The sequence below is a fragment of the Paramormyrops kingsleyae genome, chromosome 5 (genome assembly GCF_048594095.1).
Source record: "Paramormyrops kingsleyae isolate MSU_618 chromosome 5, PKINGS_0.4, whole genome shotgun sequence".
Taxonomy (NCBI): Eukaryota; Metazoa; Chordata; class Actinopteri; order Osteoglossiformes; family Mormyridae; genus Paramormyrops; species Paramormyrops kingsleyae.
In genome coordinates, this window is record NC_132801.1 from 16,993,689 (window position 1) to 17,017,076 (window position 23,388).

At 39.1% G+C, this 23,388-nt stretch overlaps 1 protein-coding gene across 4 annotated transcripts in view; it reads right to left on the bottom strand.

The window, feature by feature from the left end:
• Window positions 1-23,388, bottom strand: part of ankfn1a (ankyrin repeat and fibronectin type III domain containing 1a) — a 118,106-nt gene that overhangs the window by 31,148 nt on the left and 63,570 nt on the right. For 3 of the 4 annotated variants that reach the window (XM_023822648.2, XM_023822649.2, XM_023822647.2), the window contains exons 7-10: window positions 21,484-21,521; window positions 5,619-5,741; window positions 1,720-1,912; window positions 637-847 (exon numbers count right to left, since the gene is read on the bottom strand). In XM_023822648.2, the coding sequence (XP_023678416.2) occupies window positions 637-847; window positions 1,720-1,912; window positions 5,619-5,741; window positions 21,484-21,521 (565 nt within the window). Of the gene's footprint in view, window positions 1-636; window positions 848-1,719; window positions 1,913-5,618; window positions 5,742-6,108; window positions 6,148-21,483; window positions 21,522-23,388 lie in introns of those variants that run through there. The other variant, XM_072712257.1, reaches the window with a different exon arrangement.

Consider the following 23,388-nt stretch of genomic DNA (forward strand, 5'->3'; position numbering starts at 1 on the left):
GCACCCCCTCCTCTTCTCTCCACAAAGTCTGGCCCACAGTATTTAATGTTTCATGTCAGACAAAATTCCGTAGTATAGAGAAGTACTGACAAATTTAAACACTGAGGTCTTGTATGGTTTTTTTAGCGCTGTCGTAGGAGGTAAGAAACACCTGTTAAACTGCTACTAGAGTAGTACCAGTGCCAGCCAGACAGAGAGTTATTTAATCCGCTTTCGGGGTGGGGGGGCTGACCAAGACTGCAGGGACAACTGCTGCTGTAGTAAGAACACATCTGTGTAAAAACCTCTTTCAGTTCCACCAGCATTGAAGAGCCTATTTAGCAAACAACTCTATTTTTGCACTGAAAACGATATTGTACTAGACTGTTTTTGACTCCTAAGAATGAATTTGGAGAGTTATGAATAACAGCCAGAGGGATTCATTTTTTTTAAATGCATTGTGTTATAACAAAACAAATAACAAGGAGAGCAGACCCTGGATATAGAGGTGAAAATAAGGCAGTGTGCTTCAGGCAAAAGAACTGAATAAACTAAATATACCAAGCACAAGGAAGGATTTTTAATGCAAGTTATATTGAGTTTTGTTAATATTGTTGTTGTGTGGGATGACCTTTGACACAGGAAGTGTTTACTCACAGTGTGGACTCTCCTTGCCGCCGGCCTTCAGCAGCAGCCTGGCCACCGGTACATTGTTTGTCATTATCGCAATATCCAGAGGAGTGAGGCCCTCACTGTTGGGGGTGTTGAGGTCCAGCTCATCGGAGGTATACTGATACAGCAGGAGCTGCACTGCATCTAGATCCTGCTGCTCCACAGCCTCAAACAGTGCTTCACTGCTCTGCATAGCCTGTCAGAGGTTGTTTAGAGAGTTTAGGGGTCAAGTGGAGACCCATCAATTCATTTACATTCATTAATTCCCATCTTGCCTGCTTGAGAAAGTGTGAGTAATGTGCTATACGTTTACTTTTCAAATTTAATAAAATGCTATGTTCATTTATTTCTTTCAAATTTTAAAACAGTGCACCCTAAAAATACCTATTAAAAGTGGAAAAACCCAATTTAGATGATGGATAGTACAACATTAGACCAGTTAACAATCTAAACACTTCAACCCAACTTATGACTCTTCTTCAAGTGTTATCATTTATAATTATGTATGACATACATAGAACCAACTGTTTTCTGTGGCAACCATTTTTTTTTACATTCATCTTACAATATAAGGTTCAGCAACATCTGAGACTTTATTGCAATAAAGATGCCAGTCTTTTTGGATAATTAATTGGAGATAACTGGTTACAAATGGCATAGTTACTAAGCACACATTATGGAAAAAGTTTGAATTCTATTTGACCTCCCGTCCTGCCCCCTCCCCCCTGAAATCTGAGAAGGTCCATACCCCATCATGCACTTGGAAATGTCTCAAAGACCGATGCACCACATTCTAGAACAATCTGGCAGACAGCAAAGCTTGAGGGGAGGCACGGGCGATATGGAAAACCAGCAGGAGATGATGGTGCACTACATGCCGTCCCACTAATGGAAGTGTCAGTTTCTTGTTGGAAAACAATACACACTGTCAACCGAATTTCATTTTCACTTATTTCCAAATTGCTCTTATAAATTCCCAGGCCTTGTCCTGTACTTAACACTGTTATAAAGCCTTGAGTTACTTGATGACCCAGCCTCTGCCAGGCTGACGTTTCGGGTGACACTCACAGAGGGCTTTCGCAGGCGGTCGGGCCGGCCAAAGGAGTAGGCCTCATCGAAGGAGGAGTGGCTTCCCTTCAGCTTCTCAGACAGGTTGCGGTAGAGGCGCTTAGCTGCATTGGGGGAGGCCGGGGCACTGCTCTTCTTGTTGTGGGACAGGTGTAGGTTCTGCATCTGTTGTGTCATGCTGGCAGACAAGTTCCTGAGAAGTTACAGGGGAACCACAGCATGACATTCTTCTTTCTCTCAGTCTCTCTCGCAGAACCCCGATGAAAAATAGTAACAGCTGCGATTCTGAAAATCTGGTAAATTAGCATGAATATAATTATACTGTTTAGATGACTTATTTTCAAGGCAAACACTTAGTCTGTCCATTTAAATTTTTAAAGATTTATATTGCTGAATATTTACTTAAGTAAATTTAAGTGTTATGGGGAACAACATCTGGGGTCTGCTCTCAATGTTCTAGTGATGCTGTTAGCTCTGTTATTTAATGCATAAATTAATTATTTAAGATACAAAAATAAGTTTTTATGACGCTGCACATAAATTCCTTGCCTTGTTATACAGTAAGTAGTATCACAGATTATCCAGTAAGGATGGACCATTTTATGTTGTGATGGATATGATAGTAAAAACATGACTTCAGTGCCACAGAATAAAGGAAAAAATTATAGGTATATCGTGAGGAACCAGGCCCATACGCCATTATTACGTGAAGGCTACGTTTTGTGGGATGTACTGTATGGAACTTCAGGCAGAAATCTGAAAATCCCCAAGCATTATTGTGGATGTAACGGTAAGCTCAGAGCAAGGAGAGAGCACTGGCTGGGCACTTGCCAGAATAAATTAGCCATTGTTATATAACAAATCAAACCTTACCTGAAGTGATCTTGCTAAATCAAGCATTCATGCATTAAATCTGCGATTTTACATACAATACACAGCTGCCTTTTATGCATTTTATCTGCTTTTTATCCATTTCAATGCCTTAAAGCTGGTCATTTGGTGTGAAAATGCCAGCCCATGCCACTAACCAATAGAGGATTTTTTCAATATAGATTATCATCCATTTTTACTATAAATATTACATATACTGAATATGCACTGTTATTTTCTTGAAGTATTTCTTTAAAATGCATAATAAAGTGAGGTTTGTTAGATTAAACAGATCTTACAGTCACTGCATTTTCAGTAAGCACCCTTAGGGCTGCACTTCATCTCTTACAACAGCAGTGAGAAAGGTAGACAATACTGTATATGAAGATAAAAACTGTAACAAATAGTGACAGTAAAATATACAGTAAAGCTGATATCAGTTGGGTCTTTATTGAAATTCTGAGATGCTTTGAACTGTTAAACAAGCTTATTCATAATAATTAAATTTTTCATTACTCACATTGGCAAAAAAGCACATTTTGTATTTAACTTCACTTATGTTACTGATTTAAAGTAATTAAAATTTGATGCTGATGTGTAACCACAGGCAGAAGATAAAACAGGCTGAATATGTGATGCATAGTATTACCATAGCAACCGCAATTTAAGTGCAAAACCACAAGCTCCTATAGGCAGCAATGCAAACAGAAGTGTCTTTGCATTTTACAGCACATGCCTGGGGATAAATGCTTCTAAAACACTTAATTGTTACAAAATTCAGTTTAACAAGTTAATTGTAAATCTGAAAAACAAAACACTGGGAGGCTGGAGTTAAATTATTAAACATTTAATATAGCAGGTAATGTAACCAGATACTCATTTATCTTACTATTCTTTAATATTAGAGCTATTCCAGTGTGCTTTGGGTGTGCAAATATGAACCCAATCAGAATGGGTGTAACCCTGTACTCCCCTGTTGTTATGGAAACCTGATCCAGACCAGTTACAGGCTAATGAAATCCATCATCTGTCATGGTATCAAAGGCACGGTGAACAGAGAAACTACAGACTTGGATTGCTTGCTAACCCACTACCGTTTTACGTACTCTGATACCATGGACAGTAATAGCATAGACAAGTGAAACAAGCTTTAAGCAAACAGATGGAACTATGCTTTTCCGTGGCTGTTGGTCACATGTATGCCGTTTTATCACACTATCCATCTTCCGTAACACCTGTGACTGGTGCCTATTCCATGCAGCACAGGGCATGAGGCAGGTGACAGTCTGAATGTACTCCCAGTCCATCACAGAACAGAAGTCATCTTTCAGAACTGATCCATATTTAGTGTGCTCCAAAATAATCATTGGGGTGTGAGGATTAACATATGATGATTTATGCATGAATGAATGTATGACTCTATCATGATTTATCATCAATATACTGAATATTAACTGTGATAAATATAGTAACATTGCTAAAATAGATTTAAGATTCTGTACATGGACTGGATTTAATTCCGATACGTCCAATGAACAAAGGTAATCATTGGCAGTGAACTCTAGCTGTATATTTTTGTGAATTTAGTAGTATGTGATCTGAAGCTCTGGAAACCATTTGTGTCCTTATCTTAGCTGTGCATCCTATTGTGCTGCATGCACAAATAGAAGATACTGGGCCATATTCAGCATGACGTCAAGCTTCCACTATGAATGTTTGCATAGGGTGTTACAGTGTCATAAAAGAGGCCCGGAGGGCACCTGCTGTTATGAAACTTTGCTTTCACTTTTTAAATAAAATAAACAGAAGTGACAGACATATGGAGCTGTCACAGCAATCATATGACGCTAGCAAAAGAATTACTTATGAAAAATGAAGAATTAATGAAAGAATATGTATATGGAAAACAACGGTCAGGAGAAACAAATTCCACTATACTCAGGATGTAATAAAAAAAAAATTGGCCTTTATTTGAATCACTAATAAGCAGAAGTTACAGTGGTTAAAAATGTCTAATATTTGCACAAAAACTGCAGGAGTAGTTGCGTATTCAGGTCTATGGGAAAGAAACACAGGCGAATATGTGAGTAACCAGCTTTCGGTGCTGTCGTGAAATGGGCAACCAAATGACAGGCAGCTATTCCGACCCCCAGCATTAAGCTCCACTATGGACGCAGAAGACGACACGACGTGCCGATGGGGGGGTCGGTGAGTGAAACGTGACACATTAAATAGCATGAGGAATTCAGAATGACAGCTTACCCTGCAGTGCTCCGCCCCCCCCAACATTATAAATTTGACTTTGTATGAACTCACCATCTGAATGACAGCAGGGATTAAATGCAGTGAATGTTACCTAAATGCATATTCTAAGGAATTATAGTTCAGTTAAAAAGAATCATATAAACATACAAGACAAGTAATTTGAGCTACAAATGTCTGATCATCCTAAACATGTAACAAATGCTGTATGGTATATGCATTAAAATTTTAGGCATAGTTTGGGCATTTGTATTTCATACAACTTCACAGTATACATACTGGTAATTACTGGTCATTTGCAATTTTCAAGTTAAAATATGACTTATATTTACTTGAAAACTCTTAGTGGGGAAAATGTAATTAAATGTTTGCTGTCGATAATGGCACTTTGTAAATGTGTAAACTCCTTCCAATAATTTTAAAGTTTGAGAAATAAGTACGCAAAATACATGGGGAAATAATGTCCTCTATTTGACTAACAGCGCACTGTGTTCTCTGCAATTCCAGTGGATGTCTTGACAGCATCTCTGAGCCGACTTAAAGGAAATTTTATTCTGTGTCTAAGACAGAGGAGACCTTAGAACATGTACTGCACAAATATCGATTCTGCCTCTTATAGATATCTATTCATCCATTACAGTTACTATTCACTGTAAAAAAAAAACCACATACAGCAAATTTAAGACTTAGCATGGTAAGCAGGTTTGCATGGCGAAGACATTGACACGAAGGGGAGGAAAAGGAAAGGAAAGAGAGGTGCCTCTTACCTGTCCAGACTCTGGGAGGTTCCGGGGGACCCAACAAGAAAGAACGGTCTGAAGTCCTTGATCAGCACATCGTTCTGCTTCTGACTGAGTTTCTGAGTCAGACGACTGATTCTGCTCTCTGACCTGCAGGGGCACAGAGAGGTTTCAGTCCCAGTGCGGCGCTAGCTGGGGGGCATTCACAGTGTGGCACTCCGTCGCCCCAGCACCCAGGCCCCACCGAGGAGATGCTGCTAGAGGCAGACAGCTGCGAGCATCTGAACAGGCTGCTCGGCTGCACGCTCAGAGACGCCACGGCAACGAGCAGAGCACAGCGCGTGGCGGGGGTGGGGGGGGGGACGGGCGCAGAGCCGATGCAGCCCGAAGGTGCTCAGATGAGCGGCGCGTTGCGGACGAGCGCGCAGACGCCGGCGGCCAGGCAGCCCCTCAGAACATGCTCAATGGCTTCTCCCATCCCTCACATGCAAATTCGCGGAAGGAAGAGAGAGGGGACCTGCTGTCTGCATGCTGGCTCCTCTCATCCCCACGGCTGTTATCTGTGGCCGCAGCTGCTATGTGCCACACTTACGGGAGATCACAGGAGAGTAACTGGTCACACTTTAAAGCAGGGAAAGGGCTCCAGTCATTGGAGAATGAAGAGGACCATTGACAAATTACTGATGTAGCCCCATTATCCAGTTACTAGCCAGTGAATGAAGCGTAGCCTACAGAATGGATATGGCAAAATAAGGAAGATTAACCAGAAAAAGAGAACACTGGATAAAGTGAGCTCAGATTATTTTTATTACAGTATAACGGAAAAATGCTTTCATTGCCTTTATTTATTTATTTTATTTGTGTGGCTTTTTGGTAATTGGCCCTTTAAATCAATTTTAAACCATTAAGTTGTTAGTGGCAGCTAGGGTGTTCAGTGACTGAGCATACCGCCCGTCACCCTCATCATTGCTGAACACCTGCAGTAGCTTTGAGCGCCACGATGCACAACCCCTGTGAGATGGCATTACCGTCATATGTTCCTTCTTATTATCCTTCTTGCTTGCATCACAAAGTGAACAGCAAACCGGAAGCGTATCCGGTGTGATAACGCTACATGGGATCTTTAGAAATCTCGTAAATCTATTATGCCAGTGTTCAGGTGGCTCTGGAGCACCAGGCTGGGGTTTTGGAGTGCCCCTATTCCGGAAGCAAATATCAGAAATGAAAAGCTACCCCCCTGCTCAGCTACAGTAACTCCGTGGACCCAGCACTGTATTAAAATGAAGCCCCAAATTGCTTAACAATAAAAATACTGCCACTTGTGTGTACGAACACCATGTTCAGGCATGTGGTCGGTCCATCGTTCACCAAGCAACTGAAATGTATGTCTGAAATGCTAATGTCCCTACAGCAGTATTTCAGGCACTGTGAAATGCTCTGTACTCTGTGATGCATAATGTAACCATTACACAATTGCTGTAAAATTCCTGAGAAAAAGGTTTCTAATAAAAAAGCAAAGTAAAAAAAAATGACCCACATCTAATACCATTGAAGGGCAGAATTATCCCATTAATGTATTTCATACAAAAAAAAAAATCCTCTTTCAACACCTAAAACACATGCTGTCATTGATTAATTTTCCAGTAAATATCCAGAAGGAATCCTGCTATGCCAGTGTAAAGCCCAAAAACATTTAAAAACAACAATGCGTCAGCGAGCAATTATACTAGACAGAAATTAATTATATCTGATAATTGATAACTAAATTCTGTAAGGTAATTAAGTATTACTGGTTACACAACCTACTGTACAGTATGTAATCTGCCATTAGCAGGTACTAATCAGGGCTTTGAACGTACCGTTCATTCATGGCTGTCACAAACTAGGTTTGCTTTCATTTACACAAGTAAATGTTTTATTTGGACCTTATGTATGCGCTTACCAACGTACATTCTGTCTGAATTAAATTAAGAGTAGAATTTTTTAGAAAGGAGGATTTTCAGAAATACCCACTGAGACTTCATACTCCCAAGCAGTCATCTACAGCAATGCTATGTAAGCCTTGGTGGGCTCTTTGTTAAAAGCGAATGCATAATTGATGATTGATTCATATTACAGATTAAGATGAAGACTGCATGGTAGTATCATGCCACGTGTTCAGTTTCCCTGCTGGATTTTGCCTCAACTTGCGCTCTAATGTTTGACGGATATTATTTGGAAATTGAAAGCTGTACCACATGGTGACTCAAACGTTAGCTATTAATAACTTTAAAGTGACTGGAGTAACCTGGTGGCCTTTCGCGGCTATTTCATTATTAAATGAGATCCTCTGAGTGCGAGTTTCATGCTCACAATCTCAATTTTCAAAAAAACGCTTTCACAGTTTGTCATATATATTTTTGCACATTTTCAGATTTATTCTTATGTATTGGCCTGTTTAGTTTACAGTTCCACCTGTTAACCAACTGTGATGGAATATCTGTAGTATAATGGGTGTATCATCTACGCTTGGTTGTGAAGAAGAGCACTGTGTTGAAAAAATCCCTACTGTTGTTTATCTTGTGAGTGCAACTGGAGACCAATGCTGCATTTGCACAAACTCTGACAACAACAAAAATGAAATCCTGATCATCATTAGCTATGATGCTTAGTATAGTGAGAGAGAGATTTTGGCAAAATGATTCTGGTAAAGTGCCTAAAAGAAAAACAGATTTTGAGCACCCCTCTGCACTGCTCAGATGCTTTATTAGCTAACTCTGCCAGTGTGGGCGCAGTTGTGATATCAGTGAAATTGTGTATTTTGTACTTTGAGCTTCCAGTGTCTTTTTTTATGTATGTGCAATGTGGAAATCCGTGTAACTGTGAAACCATAACAGACAACTCAGAACAGAGTAACTCAAATGTTATGGAAGGCTGACTGCATTGTGCCAGAGATATAGTAAGTCGCATAAAAAAACAAATGCTGAAGTGTGTAGGAGATGTGTGTTTCTAACAAAAAAAAAACACTGAACAATATTTAGCAGACATTCTGTTATTCAGCCTGGCATAGTTGTGAGTTTGCATGGCAGCCTTTCTGTGTGTGTGTGTGTGTGTGTGCGCGTGTGTGTGTAGAGTTTGCATGGCAGTCCTGTGTGTGGTATCTCCAATCTCCAAATTTTCCATAATGTGTCACTGTGCATGCCTGGTGACTGACATGATTAGTATCCTAAAAACGGGTTGGGATAGGATCCAGACCCCCCCATAAGCAGTTGGGATATGGAAGAACTGATGGATAGATAGATGGAATATGGATCATTCAACCCTGAGTGGTTTAATATAAATACATACACATTAGGAAAGTTTCTAATAACACAATACTTGGTCATTGAAAAAAAACAAAATGGTAACACTTTTACATGTTTACATTACATGTTACATTACATTACATGTTTTTAGTAATTTATAAACACATTCATAATGAATTATAATGCGTTCATAAAGCATTATAAACACGGCTATAAATATTTCTAAAAAGGAATAACAAATTATAGTCATGTTTATTATGCATTATGAATGCTTTATGAAGCTCTCATCTATTATGCACTATAGATATGAATAATTAAATAATTTTAAAAGATGTCGAAAGTTCTATGTCTACTAAGCATTCAATAGTACAATAGCAAATTCACACAGTTCTTTAAAGAATGATTTCTTGATTGTATTGTAAATTTCAAGATTCGCTAAGAATCTGAATATGATGCTGTTATTTTTGGACACACTGCAGAAGAGAAGTTTTATTAATGAATTTCTCTTGTTATACTTCTGAAAAAGATTTATCCTGTGTAGATCTTTACACCAAAACAGTTTCTAAACTTAAATACAAAACCAGCTCCCTCCCAGACAGTTTACATTTTTGTTCCTTCCTAGCTGTGATGACGGCGTGCGGGCGAGCGGGAAAGCAGGAGAGAGAGCCGTGAATAGGACAAAAACGGGGTTTAATCAAGGCAGACAGCACACCACAAACCACATTAATGACAGACCTAGGGAAACAGACTTGAACGCGGACTAATATACACAAGACAAGCAGAGAATAACAGGCAACAGGTGATTACAATCGGGAATTAACACGAGGTAACGAGGGGGGCGTGGCACACAGGAGGATCAGACGAGCAGGTCATGACACTAACTCCCTGCCAGACAGCTTACGTTTTTTGTTCCTTCCCAGCTCCCAGACAGGCAGTTTAAGTTTTTGTTCCTTCACAGCTCCCTGTCAGACAGTTTACGTATTTGTTCCTTCCCAGCTCCCTGCCAGACAGTTTATGTTTTTGTTCCTTCCCAGCTCCCAGACAGTTTAAGTTTTTGTTCTTTCCCAGCTCCCAGACAGACAGTTTATGTTTTTGTTCCTTCCCAGCTCCCTGCCAGACAGTTTACGTTTTTGTTCCTTCCCAGTTCCCAGACAGACAGTTTACGTTTTCGTTCCTTCCCAGCCCCCTGCCAGACAGTTTATGTTTCTGTTCCTTCCCAGCTCCCTGTCAGGCAGTTTACGTTTTTGTTCCTTCCCAGCTCCCAGACAGACAGTTTAAGTTTTTGTTCCTTCACAACTCCCTGCCAGACAGTTTACATATTTGGACTATCTGGGGGGTCCCCGAGGACCAGGGTTGGGAAATACTGCAGTAGTTAGAGAGCACAGTGCTTAGCAGAGTGCATGGAATTTTTGTGTATTACTACTGCTGCATCACAGACAAACATCACTGTTCAAGTGAAGGAATTAGTGTGAAGGACTCAGTGAGAGCCTCACACACCAATGGACAGGGGACCTTTCATCAGACCACGCAAGAAATACTACAGGACACCTTGATAACCAAAAGATTACTGCCCCCACCTAGATAAAAGGCATTTAAAGCTGATCACTTTTAAGACAATTTTTAGGGGAATAAATACTAACTGAAAGACATCAGTAAGAAATGTATATTTTCTACCTTTTTGCAATTATACAAGACATCATTGAATATCTTTCTATCTGTACAACTCTGTCGAGTAGTGTTTCCCAATCTGGTCCTTAGGGACCCACAGCCGGTCCATGTTTTTGCTCCTTCCGAGATCCCTGCCAAGCAGTCCACAGGTCCCCAAGGACCAGATTGGGAAACACTGCTGTGAAAAATCCCACCCAATATGGGGCTTGATCCCATGACGCTGAGATTAAAACCCTTATGCTCCACCAACTGAGCTAGCCAGGTTACAATAGGGCAAAGCTGTAATAAAGTTAACATTAAAAAAATCTGCTAAAAGCAACAACTGAATATAGGGTCATTTGAATGATCTACTGGCCTTTAAGAATACATAATCCAAGAGACAGCAAAAAAATCAGCTAGACCTTCAAATTGAGTCAATCCTAAGAGACAATAGAACATAGAGCTCCCAATTCAGCCTTGTTGAAAGCCCACCCAGAATAATTCATCTCAGAAGACTCCATCCATCTATTCATCCATCCATCCATCCATTTTCTGCTGCTTATCTTGGATTGGGTCGCGGGGGGCAGCAGTCTAAGTAGGGACACAGAAGACTCAAAAAGAATAATTAATCTCAGAAGATCTACCTACTAAATTTGATTTTAGAAATCTATTCAGCAACACATACTTTTCTTCCATATTAACAGAATTGTCTATTGTAAATTCAGAACTTGTTACACTAAAATGCAAAAAGATGCAGGGTGATAATAATGATGACATGAAATAAAAAGTATAAATATGCCTTTTAAATTGCAAAATTTATATTTAAAAATTTTATAAACATATATTTTGCAAAATATGTTTTGGTACAGCTAAGGACTAAATATAATTAACATTCTGAGAGCTTTGTATTGTAGACCTAGAAACTTAATGCAAACCCACGGCTGGTTTGAGCATTCGACTGTTTGTGCCCGTTAATGAATTCAGTTCAGAAGTATGGGAAAACAATGACATTGATCGTACTGCTGTTTCAATAATAAATCAGCCCTTTTGTTGATTGACTGCCTCAAATAGACACAGTTTAAGAAGTCTGGTCGGTGAAAAATAGTTGCTGATGCGATTGACATGCATTTACGGTCGAAGGGTCTCAACTTGATAATATTACTAATTAGTATGTTTGCACGATGGGTTAATGACTGCTTAATGAAAACTGATTTCAAATCTGTTTTGCTACAGGTTGAAGACAAATTAAACCATTGTGTAATTTATCCAGAGAAATTAAGGAAATTGATGGAATTTAGAAGATTTTTTTTTAAAAATGTCCGTTCTGGGTGTTGAGTTTCAAAATATTCTTCTTTCACAAGCAGTCCTAGTTTACAAGAATATTTTCAGTCTTTATCATACCCTCCATTATATTGGGTTGCTATGGATTTTGACACATTCCATTTATGTTGAATGTTATTTTTTGGTTATTTTTATGCAAGTCAAAAAGTGAAGTTTAAACTAATTGAACTTAATGAGATATAGAACAGAATCCCTTTATTGGCAAGATAAAACAATGGATGGATGGATGCAGGGGCGTCAAATGCATTTTGAATGTGGGGGGAACACACTGGCATAAAACTAATATTTTATGTTAAATGTGGGGGGATCCAAACGATTAATTATAAATTGTGACGGGGACATGTCCCCCTCAGATTTAATGGCTGTGATGCCCATGGATGGATGGATGGATGAACGGACAGACAAACAGGAGTTGCTATTGCTGAAATAAACACTGCAATGCAATAATATTGGAGATATCACTGCATTTCTACGCAAGAAGATTATTTTATGTAGTGTTGACATCCACTTTGGTGCACACCGACATAACCAAATGAAAAACATAAAAACGGCTTAAAAGCTGAGAACATTTTTTTCCACTTGCCAATACCCAATTGATCCCCGACCGTTTTCCATAAAGTACTGCAAACCTGAGATGTTTGTTTCCATGGTTGCAACTGCACAGCACGGTGCACACCTCTCAGTGTGTATGTCCCCAGTAGTCAAGAACCTAATGACCCGTGACAAAAATAACTCTGAAAGATGGAGATTTGTACGCACTGGCAGTCTCTTAACGTGTTGAGCGGCTTACATGTGAACTGCAGCGGGGGGATTGAAGACATGCAAAAGATCCGGTGATGGTTTATTCAAAGGATCAAATTAAGGTACCAGAATTCAGAGGTGTGCTGGAAGAGTATGGGAGTTTGGTTTCTTTACACTGCTTATCAGTTTCATTTGTGTTTTACTTTTCAATGACTGGGCAAGGGAGATACTGTACACAGAAAAACAGATGTTGCTGTCTGGTGATGGGTACTCTTTTAGCGTTAGTTTGAGGAAGACCGTGTTCATCTCTTCTGGGGACAGTAATTAAATCAACAACAAAACAATCCTTAGAGTTTCCATGGCAACAGCAGTGTGAAGCTGAGCCGTATATCCATCCTCCGAGGCTTATAAAATGGCTTTATGTTTGGCAACCAATAAAAACTGAAGCGAATACAAAAATCTTAATTTACGTGGGGGGGGGTGGGATGCTGAAGCCCCTTATAAATATCCAGCGACACCATGGGCTACTGTGATGCCACCTATATCCACTAATGCCCTCTTTAAGGCTGTGAGAGCAGCAGCTGTGAATCACAGGAGCAGCAATTAGCATACTGGAAGTAACGATCTATTTTTCTGAGGCAAACGCCGAGAACAGGAACTGAAATGAGGACTAAGAGTTGGGAGGAATATAGTGGACGGCAAGAGTTTCAAAAGTGAACAATATGTACCGTGTAAAAATAGCCTGAGCGTGTGTGTGTGTGCGTGTCCGTGAGTGCATGTGTAAAGAGCAGTAGACCTCATCCTCTGTCACGACTCAATGAAAAGGCTGCCTTCAGCAAAAGGCTCTTTTCATGATGGGTTTTTTATGTATTGAAGCCAAACTATAGGTTCCTCAGATGTAGTCAAACAACTCAAAGACAATAATAAACAAACATATGCAAACACTTGTCACATTACTACATCACTAAAACATGACAGCTTTAAAATGAAGTCTGTAATTTTGTTGTCACATGGCATTTAAAAAACCACACAAGCCACGAGTATCAGGACGTATTCTAACCATGCCATACAAACATGTGCAGCACTTCAATAAATTTAAACCAGATATTTTTTTTAAAAATTCAGGCTGCTTTGAGATTCTCCTTTTATGCAACGAACACTATATGCAAACCATTTTTTCAATAATTTTGTATTAAAGTCAAAACATATTCCGTAATAATAACTTCATACGCTAAGCAAATACATATAGGAAACAGAAAATGCTTTTTTTGTGCAGATATGTTTCAGTGACGTGGAAAAACATCTTTAAAAAGATTTCAGGCATTCATGGACTATGTCTTATTTTAAGAATGGCACAACAATAAATCAATCAATCAATCTATCTATCTATCTATCTATCTATCTATCTAATCTATTTCTAGTGACTAGCAGCATCTTTCTGCTCATTGAACATTTGAACAGACACATAGTAGAACTTCTGACATTTCATGCAAATACACATATAAATACAAGTGCAAATATACATGGTTCCCATATCTTGGTCTTATACTATCAATTGTACGAGACTTATTGAACCATATAAAACCAAGAAAAAAATCTAATTACAGGCATGGACAAATGTTCCATGACACAAGACCTCATTAGCATTTTCTTGATATGCAGATCTATACTTCATGGCCCAATGCGGCTGCTCTAAGACTCACAGTTTCAGATTTTCTTATGGAAAAAAAGTTAAAAAAGATCTTGCAGAAATCTATAAAGGAATGGTTTATATCCGTAAATCAACAATAGCGTTTGGCTATGATGATACATAGTAACCATATGTATTTTCACTAGTTATATAAATATAACTCAATGTTATATCATAATGTTGCAATAATCAGAATGACGGTATGAAGAGCACAAGACAAAATTGGGGCACCTGAAGTGAAAATGTGATGCTGATGCACAGCACAGCCTTGAGAAAAACATAACTACAGTGAGACCTCCTGTTATCCTGTTCCATTTCTCAATACTTAAAAATGGGATGCAAAGATGAGACTTACTGCTTTGAGTCATATTTGTCCGATTTCTCTTACAAGAAAAACACATCTCTGCTGGGTTTTTTGGAGATTTCATACCGTACCGCCACCAGAAGCATCTCTGACATCTAAAAATGAGATTATTATGTAAGATCACAACAGCTTGCTTTCTTGACTACCCTGTTCATGTATCTGAAAATGAAATCTCAGGTACTGTCATTCCACCCAGCTGTATGTCCTGTACTGCCTGGGGTAGGCTCCAGCCCCCCTGCCCCCCCCCCACCCCCAACATTCATGACCAAGATAAGCAGTTGGAAGATGGCTGGATGAAATCTCATGCTTTCTCACTGATATGTCATCTTTGAGTCTCTTTATGCTAGCTATCTATTTAATGGCAACAAAGACTTGAATGCTTCAGCAGTGGCATCAATTAAGACAACAGATTTAAATTTTCTTTATTTAAATTATTAGCACCCCTATTTTTTTGCATATGGCGCAGCCTGCCTTGGAAAGGACAGTGGCACTGAGCCTATTTCAATCATGTTTAATACCAGATGTTCTTGTGCACTACTGTGTTTTATACAACCACTCAACAACACTAATTTCATTTTCATTGGACCATTTCATTGCTGAGGTCATCGTTTTTTGGGAGACCCACTGATAGCCAAGTCTGACGACCAGAGTTCTTTGCAGTGATGCACTGGTACTATCCCCTATAAGGGTTCATCTTGCAAGGACAATGCATATAGAGAAATGGGTCTGTCTTGACCTTATTTATCTATAACACTCAAGTCCAGGCCTAGTTCAGAGGACATCTGTACAACTGCAGATTCTTTATATCAGGGGTCTCCATCTTCAGTCCTGGAGAGCTACTATCCAATAAGTTTTCCATTGTACCTGGCTTCTGGTGAGCCACACCTGTTCCTGGTATTTACCTGAGAACAGGTGTAACACATCAGAAGCCAGGTAGGATAGAAAACCTACTAGACAGCAGTTCTCCAGGACCGGAGTTGGAGACCCTTACTTTATATTGTTGCTTGCTTGTAATGGCTTACTTCATACATCTCTTATAATTAGCACATTGCGATGGAGATAATATGAGTGACTCCACAAAGCAATTGTAACCTTGTCCTGGTAAGTTTGAAGCTGTATAAGGGTCTATGTATAGGGATTATGTAACTGCCAGCATGACCCTGAAATGGGTAAATGGTTGGAAGATGGGTATATGGATTATGCAACTACTGTCACAATTTGAAGAACCTTAAACTGACAATAGATATTCAGTATTTAAGCTGAATATACCATATTGGAAAGGCAAGACACATAATATATGCATCATAAAACGGTGTTGCCTGAAGAATGGAAAATGGAAATGAGATGCTTTGAAAATTCCAATCTAAACATCATAGAGAAAATAAATGCCTAATCAGGATCATAATGTAACTATGTCTATCACAGGCTGAAACTGAGTGGGGAATCAGCTGGTCACAAGGGACTGACACTTCGGAACCAATAGGGTCAATACATTTTATTTAATGGCAAAAGATGGGAAAACATCGAGCACTAATATGGCTGTGGTTTCAATAAAAGATGTGGCATAATAGACGTCCAGCTGTACAACTACTGGTGATACAGGGCCTGCTGGTCTTCTGCTCCAGAATCAAAGCACAGGAACTATAGTTTGCATGGTAAAACAGCAATCCAAGAGGTTATCTGGAGGAGAGCTGGGGCTATAAATAAATGATTGAGTACCGACAAAGGAAAGGATTACAATGATGAGCAAATGAAGGGCCAGTTCAATTGTTCCCAAAGCAACAGGGAGATAAGAATTGTCAGACTGTTCTCTCTCTCTCCGGGTCGCTGTCTTTTAAGAACACAGCAATCACGCAGCATGGTAATCCAAAGCAAATATCTAATTTCAAATCCACCAGTCCCACAGACAAGACTTCTTCAATACTCCCACATAAGTCCCCCAAGGGACGTCTCTGAATTGCAATTCCTTTGATCTGCTGCCCAGCAGATATATTTGTGCCAGTGGGGTCAGTCTTTGCTTATTTACTGTCCCAGCGAGAGGCTCCGAAACCTGGGACTGCCCATTCCTCCAGCCCAGGCGTCTGTGACTGCGAGACAGCAGGTACCCATAAGCTTTGAAAAATGAGTGCAGGTCAGGAATCACTGTTTAAACAGTGTGGAACAGCATCCAAGGCGTCTTTGAGCCCTGAGGTCCCTGTTTCTCTTCTTACCGTCCCATTAGGCGGAAGCAGAAAATGCGCTAGGTTGTATGAGTGAGTTAAATATGAGATACAATAGGTAAAACATTAAACATATCTGAGTCACATCTAGATCAAATTCTAGTACTGAACCACCAATTAACAAATGTGTAGTTCTTCAGACCTGTCAAACCATAAAGCATAAAAATCATATTTGTAAATGAGAAGAATATAGGATGTGGCACTGAAATTACTGACGAAGCACTGCGTAATGTTAAACCGTCCCCTTAAGACCGCTTAACCTACCTTACTCACTTTCTCTTTAATTATTAGCTGTGGTCCCTAGAGGTGTGTAACATGCAGCCCAGCTTATAATAGTTAACAATTACAGGATTTTAGCAACACTTTCAGGATAATATGCACTTTAACAGAAGGATAAAATATGTATATGCTTAAAAGTGATATTAATCATTAGTCAAAGTGACCAAATTATAATGTACAGTCAACAATGCACCATTAAATATTAATACTGAATAAGCCTCAGTATTATAATGGAAAAATACATATATGCTTCTTAATAAACTAATAAACTTATAATAAATGTGTAATTTCAGTGAGTTGTTTTTAATGAGGAAAAATCATATGATAATGTTAAGAAGAAATCTTGGAACCTCTGTAAATTCTCATTCATAGTTGAAAAACTCCACATATAATTGTTATACGGCTGAAGTTCTGAGAAATCCCATAGCCTAACCAATTATTGTCTTGACAGGACTCATTCTCTGTTTCCCGGAGAATTAATCTCCATGGTAACATGATTATTACCATATCTGGTAATTTTGGTTAGGGGATTCTACATTTTTTTTACTGCAGTCACAGTTATCAAACAAGGGCAGCATGGTAGCGCAGAGGTTTGCTGCAGACCAGGGTGTGAGCTTCTGTTATGTGGAGTTTCCATGATCTCCCATGTGTCATTGCAGGGGTTCCTCTGAGTACCCTGCCCCCCCCCTCCCCAGTCCAAAAACAGCCTAAGGTGCATGGAAGTTACCAATTCTGCCATAGGTGTGCATGTGTGAGTTGTGTGCCCTGCAGTGGGTTGGCACCCCATCCTGGGTTGTTCCCTGCCTTGTGTCCATAGGCTCCAGACCCCGTGTCACCCTGAATAGGACAAGCGGTTACTGAACATGGATGGATAGTTATCAAACTTGGATTACAAAATGGGCAACCCCAAGAATAGGGTACTGATTTAATATAGATAACAAGGAATTCCATTATAAGAATTAAATACGTAGCATATACAGCTTGAAGGTAGCATATGTTTATAGACCGCTATATAGTATCAATGCAAACATTGAATTACCTGAAATCCAAATATTGAATCCTAAAAACAGGATTTTAAAAATATGTAGACAAATTTGTACTCATTGATACATTTAGATCCATTTTTGTCAATGATAAAGTTTTATGAATAAATTCACTTGAATGCCTTCCTTCACCAGTTGACATCGATTTTCCTGTTGACAAATTATTTTTATAGAAGCATTCGGTTGTGCTGCCAGGTTATGAAACACTCCAAAGTAAAAATCTACCAAATTAACGTTACAGACCTACAGTCACATATAATTATCTATTTATATTGATCTTTATTTCTACATTAACACTTCTGTTCCTGAGAATCTGCTAAATTTATTCCAGGCTCTGTGTTGATTTCATTGCTATTCCTGTTTATACTAAGAAAACTGTTCTGGGTTGTGATAAACTACTTCAACACTGTGCAGGTTGTGTTTGGTGAGGCAGTGATATTTATCACAATTAATCTTGCTAAACAGGTGACTCCGTCAATATGCTACACTGTGAATGAGTCGGAAAGATTTTCAACCAAACGACAGAGAGTATGGGAATTTTTGTTTACTGATGGGTATAATTGTTAAATCATGAATTCACACAAATATTTAAATGATGATATTTTGAAATGATATTCAAAAACCTTTCAATGCAACCAGCGGCTTAGGAGAGAGTTTGATATTGGGGAGGACACAACTTAATAATTGAAATACAAAAACCTATTTACTGGGGTGGGGGGGGGGGGGGGGATGAGGCTAAATTAAGTACTGGGGGATGCAGGCCCACACAGTTCCTATGCTCCTGTATGCGATGGTTATTTAGTATTTGTTATATCTGTAGCTTGAATCAGATATGCGACATGGCCAGTGATCTCCATCATTGGCCTCACTCTCAACACATGACACTCACGCGACCTCTGAAGACTTACTGTAAGGTCTGCTGCACCCCCTTGTCAAGCGTGCTGTCAGACACCTGTTTCCTTCCCCTGTAGTGGCTTTATCAAGCAACGCAGCATTGGGAGGAGAATGTCATTTGTCCTATTCCACCCACAACTCTGTAGGTACCTAGCTGACAGCAGACGTCGCTGCGGAACATTGAGATCGAGAAATGCTCAGCGGTCGAATCCTCGCAATGGGACGCAAGCCAATTTACTCTGAGCCTCGTCCTCACAGGCAGCTATATGAGTCCCCACTCTATGTTACACCTACCAGACATGCCGTGTAGTTTAAAAATAAATAACACAAACATTCTAAGTTCAATTCCAAACTTTTAATGCCCTTTCTTTCAGAGTTATCAGGCATGGGTAAGTGAGTTGAAACAGGTAAACAACATTGCCTTCATAAGCCATTTGTTTTCTGTTTAATTGGATGTTGAACTGGCACGGTGGTCACCACAGCCTACTCCTGGTAGCTCCATATCCCCAGTATCCTGAAGTAATGAGTCCAAGGAATGAGCTATATAATGGGAACTGAATGGGCTGAACGTGGGTTTGACAACTCTCATCAAAGGTAGGCATGCTCTCTACTGCTATGACAGAGACAGCTGGGGCCTTTTGTGGAACAGCAAACAATGGCGTTATTTAGAAAACCCTGGAAGGTGGATCCGGGCCATGTTATGTAACTGTTCAAGGACTGAATTGCCTTTCATGAAATTATTCAGTGTCTTCGAAGTACCATTCTTCTTATGAGCTCTGATTCATCAGCCGGGTGCACTATATCTGCACCGTGGGAGGCGGGTCCCAGAGGAAAAGGGCAGACTTTTGTGCTCCCCAAAGGCTGTCAGACTGCCAGTCTGCGCACACTTTTGAACTGGGTATGAAAACACTGCTCCCAAGAAGCTTTCAGCACAGAAGAAAAATAATACTGGGTAAAATACACATATAATTATAGCACACAGACCATTACTACGAATGACCTCAAAAATTGGATTATAGAGAAATATTAACAGTAGCAGTACTAGTTGAAAGTAGTAGCAGTAGTACTAGTCAATTTGTGGAATGAATGCATGTATAATATTATCAGCCAGACTCAGTAATACATAAAAAGGAAGTTTAAAAATATGCAAGTCTTCACAGTTTCCCTGCAACAAAACTAAAGAAAACAGATGGACCAATAATCTCCACGATGAGTAAACTGGAGCACAGACTCTGCCTTCGCAGGCACTTGCAGTGACTCTGAGGCTTAGCACTGCATTAATGAATGCCCTCTTTTTATTTGCTTTCATTTTACTGAGCAACATTCCACACCGTTCCATTTAAAGTTCAACTCATGTCTCTGAATCCCATTCATTTCAATTGGCCCAATGTTTCCTTTTCCTATCCTGCAATAACCCATTAAAGAAGAAAAGGAATTTGAGCTGTTTGATTTAGGTTAGATTGAAAAAATCAACAGTTTAAAAGGAATAGGATTAAGTACGGAACGGAAATTAGTGGGATGCTAAAGATTGGAACAAGTCACTAAAAAAAGAATTAAACTGCCATAGGGGGGTCTATCAGAGATATCTCAATGATAAATGCAATCTTGTTATGTGTTAAGTAATGCCAGAGCATTGCTTTTTAGGTATGAACTTCAACCTTGCATTTCGGTGGTGCTGCCCTTCTTTTAACTTAACAATCTCAGCTGCCTCAGTCACTAATGCACCGGCCAGACAAACACCAATAATTATACCCCAATTGAAAGATCTTTGGGTCTCCTCTAGTCACTATCTTGTGTGCCCTGCACACTGCCACACAATCAACAGGCTGCTTATGAGAGTTCTGACACATGACCCAGGTACGCGTTTCTGCCACAAACCAGGAATGCATGATGTGTAGCTCAACATCATATTGTTTTCCTTGTTTACATTTAAAAATATTTTCTCCTAGGCTATGAATCCAACTCTCACAAAGGCTAATACAAGCTAGGATGGATTATTTCCAATAAGGAAATCATCTTATTTGAAACGGAATGATTTCTCAATTACTCTTGTGATCAGCAGTACATTATAACACACATTAGAAACATCTCAGCACAGCAAAAGTGCATTACAGTGTGAATATCCTCTCACTGAGATGAAAGGGCAAGATGAAAAGCACAAGAATAAATATGTGTCATTACTTTGGTTGTATCCAAACTACACGAAATTGTTGTAATAAAAAAAAAAAATCTATATTTTATATAAAAAAATTACAGTCCCGTGACAAGCTGTTCTAAATACATTTAATGCACATAATTGTTTAATTATAAATACTAAGTGGTTGTTCTATTTTTATTTAGATTGTCCTGATGACTTAGCACAATGTAAAATAGAAATGACAATAACTTACTTTTTTCGTGTTTCGTATCGGCCAGTTGATCCAAGACTCTAAAAGAAAAAAAAAAATCACACAATAAACTAAAACTATCTATGTATATAGAATACCTTTTCCTTAGGGGTTTTCTCATGTTTACATATCCACATACATAAAAGTGTGATGGGAAAAAATAATGAATAATTTTAAACATTTGGATTTTACATAAGTATCATATATGTTGATATCTTTATATTATGTTTTTGGAGATCATTACCATTATTATCCAAGGACACATGAATCCTAACTGAAATCATTAATGCAGATTAGTTGCCAAAGACTTGTTGGAACATATTTGGTCTCTGCATGTACAAACATGATGACAGACAAAAGACGACTTTTGCACAGAAAATAATAATTAATTCAGCGCAATATTTCTTGTTTATCATAGATACATTTTGGACGTTTGATTTTAATACATGGCTCATATTACAGCAATAAAGAATTACTGAGTCTCAACATTTGTCCAAGTGAAAGCAACCATGTAGTTAAGGGCGTTTTCCAAGATCCCAATGGCAATATCCATCTGCCGGCCTCAGGATTGAACTGGAGATCTTCCAATCACGGGCCCACAGTCCTAAGCTGCTTAGCCACCCCCTCAAAAAAACATTACATTGTAAATTTTATGTCAAACTGTTCATAGTCACCAATATACCCTTTGTATTATGCTGCGTTTCATTTGAACTCATAACTCGTAAATTCCAAGTTATTCCTGAAGTCGGAATTCAGACTCATGAAGTCGAAGGAATCGACACAACTCCTACCTCAGAATTCAAGATGGCTACGTCCTTTATCAACAGAAGTGAAACCTGTAGTACAGTATTACACTGTTTATTATCACTCGTGTTTTATTTGTGGCTCATTACATTGGTCGTACATACAGTACTGTCTAACTGCTGTCTGTGGACGTGCTGCTACTGTGTTTTTATGCGCAAAATACCCACAAAATGTTTTGTTATCAATTGATATTGCTAACAATTACCCAGGCTAAAACTGGGGCCTATTTCAAAGCAGGATTTCTTGCTTACCTAGATAACTTGTCAGATTTAAGTTACTCTGGGCTAAACGTAAGTGAACGGAGATAAGGGGCATATAAACTGGAGTAAATTAAATCCGGCAAATTATCCGGCTAAGCATGAAATCTTTTTGAAACAGGTCCCTGGTATTGCTAAACGGCTTTTTGACTTGCTGTACTGGAACACAGTTAACTTGTGTGTGATGTCATTGCCAGCTAAGAGTTCCGACCTCTGAGGTAAAAGGAATGCATTAGTAAAGTTAAATCAACTTTTTTTTTGGATAAAGGATTAATCATCCATGTATCTTCAGAAGCAACCCATGGAAACACAGGAAGAAACTGCAAATTCTTCACAAACAAATGTGTACCACGAAATCGAGCCCAGACGCTTATGCTGCAGCCCACTCCTGTCAAATGACATGGCTGCTAGTAATTAATGTATCTCAATCAGCTGCACTAAAAGCTGCCCAAACACTAAACATATTTGGCCAGTTTCCCAGTCAAGGATTAAGCCTAAGCCTAGACTAGCTTTGAGTTTCAATGGTGAATCTCCATTGATACTGCAATTTAGTCCAAGACTAGGCTTAATCCTTGACTGGGAAACTGGCCCATTGTCTTGTCTTCACCAAAATGGTTGCTGGTTAGTACCAGAAAATAACAATATGTATTATGCGAATATTTATCTGTATACAAAAAAATAATTAATTAGTTTACAACTTGATTTTCTCTTATAAACGTGGAATGCCAGAACATTCTTGAAATGCAAACTGATAGAAATGACATGACGGTTATTCATTAATACACATATAATTCTGAATCCTGAACAAAATGTTTTTGTCTTTAAACCACATAATTTCTAAATTTTT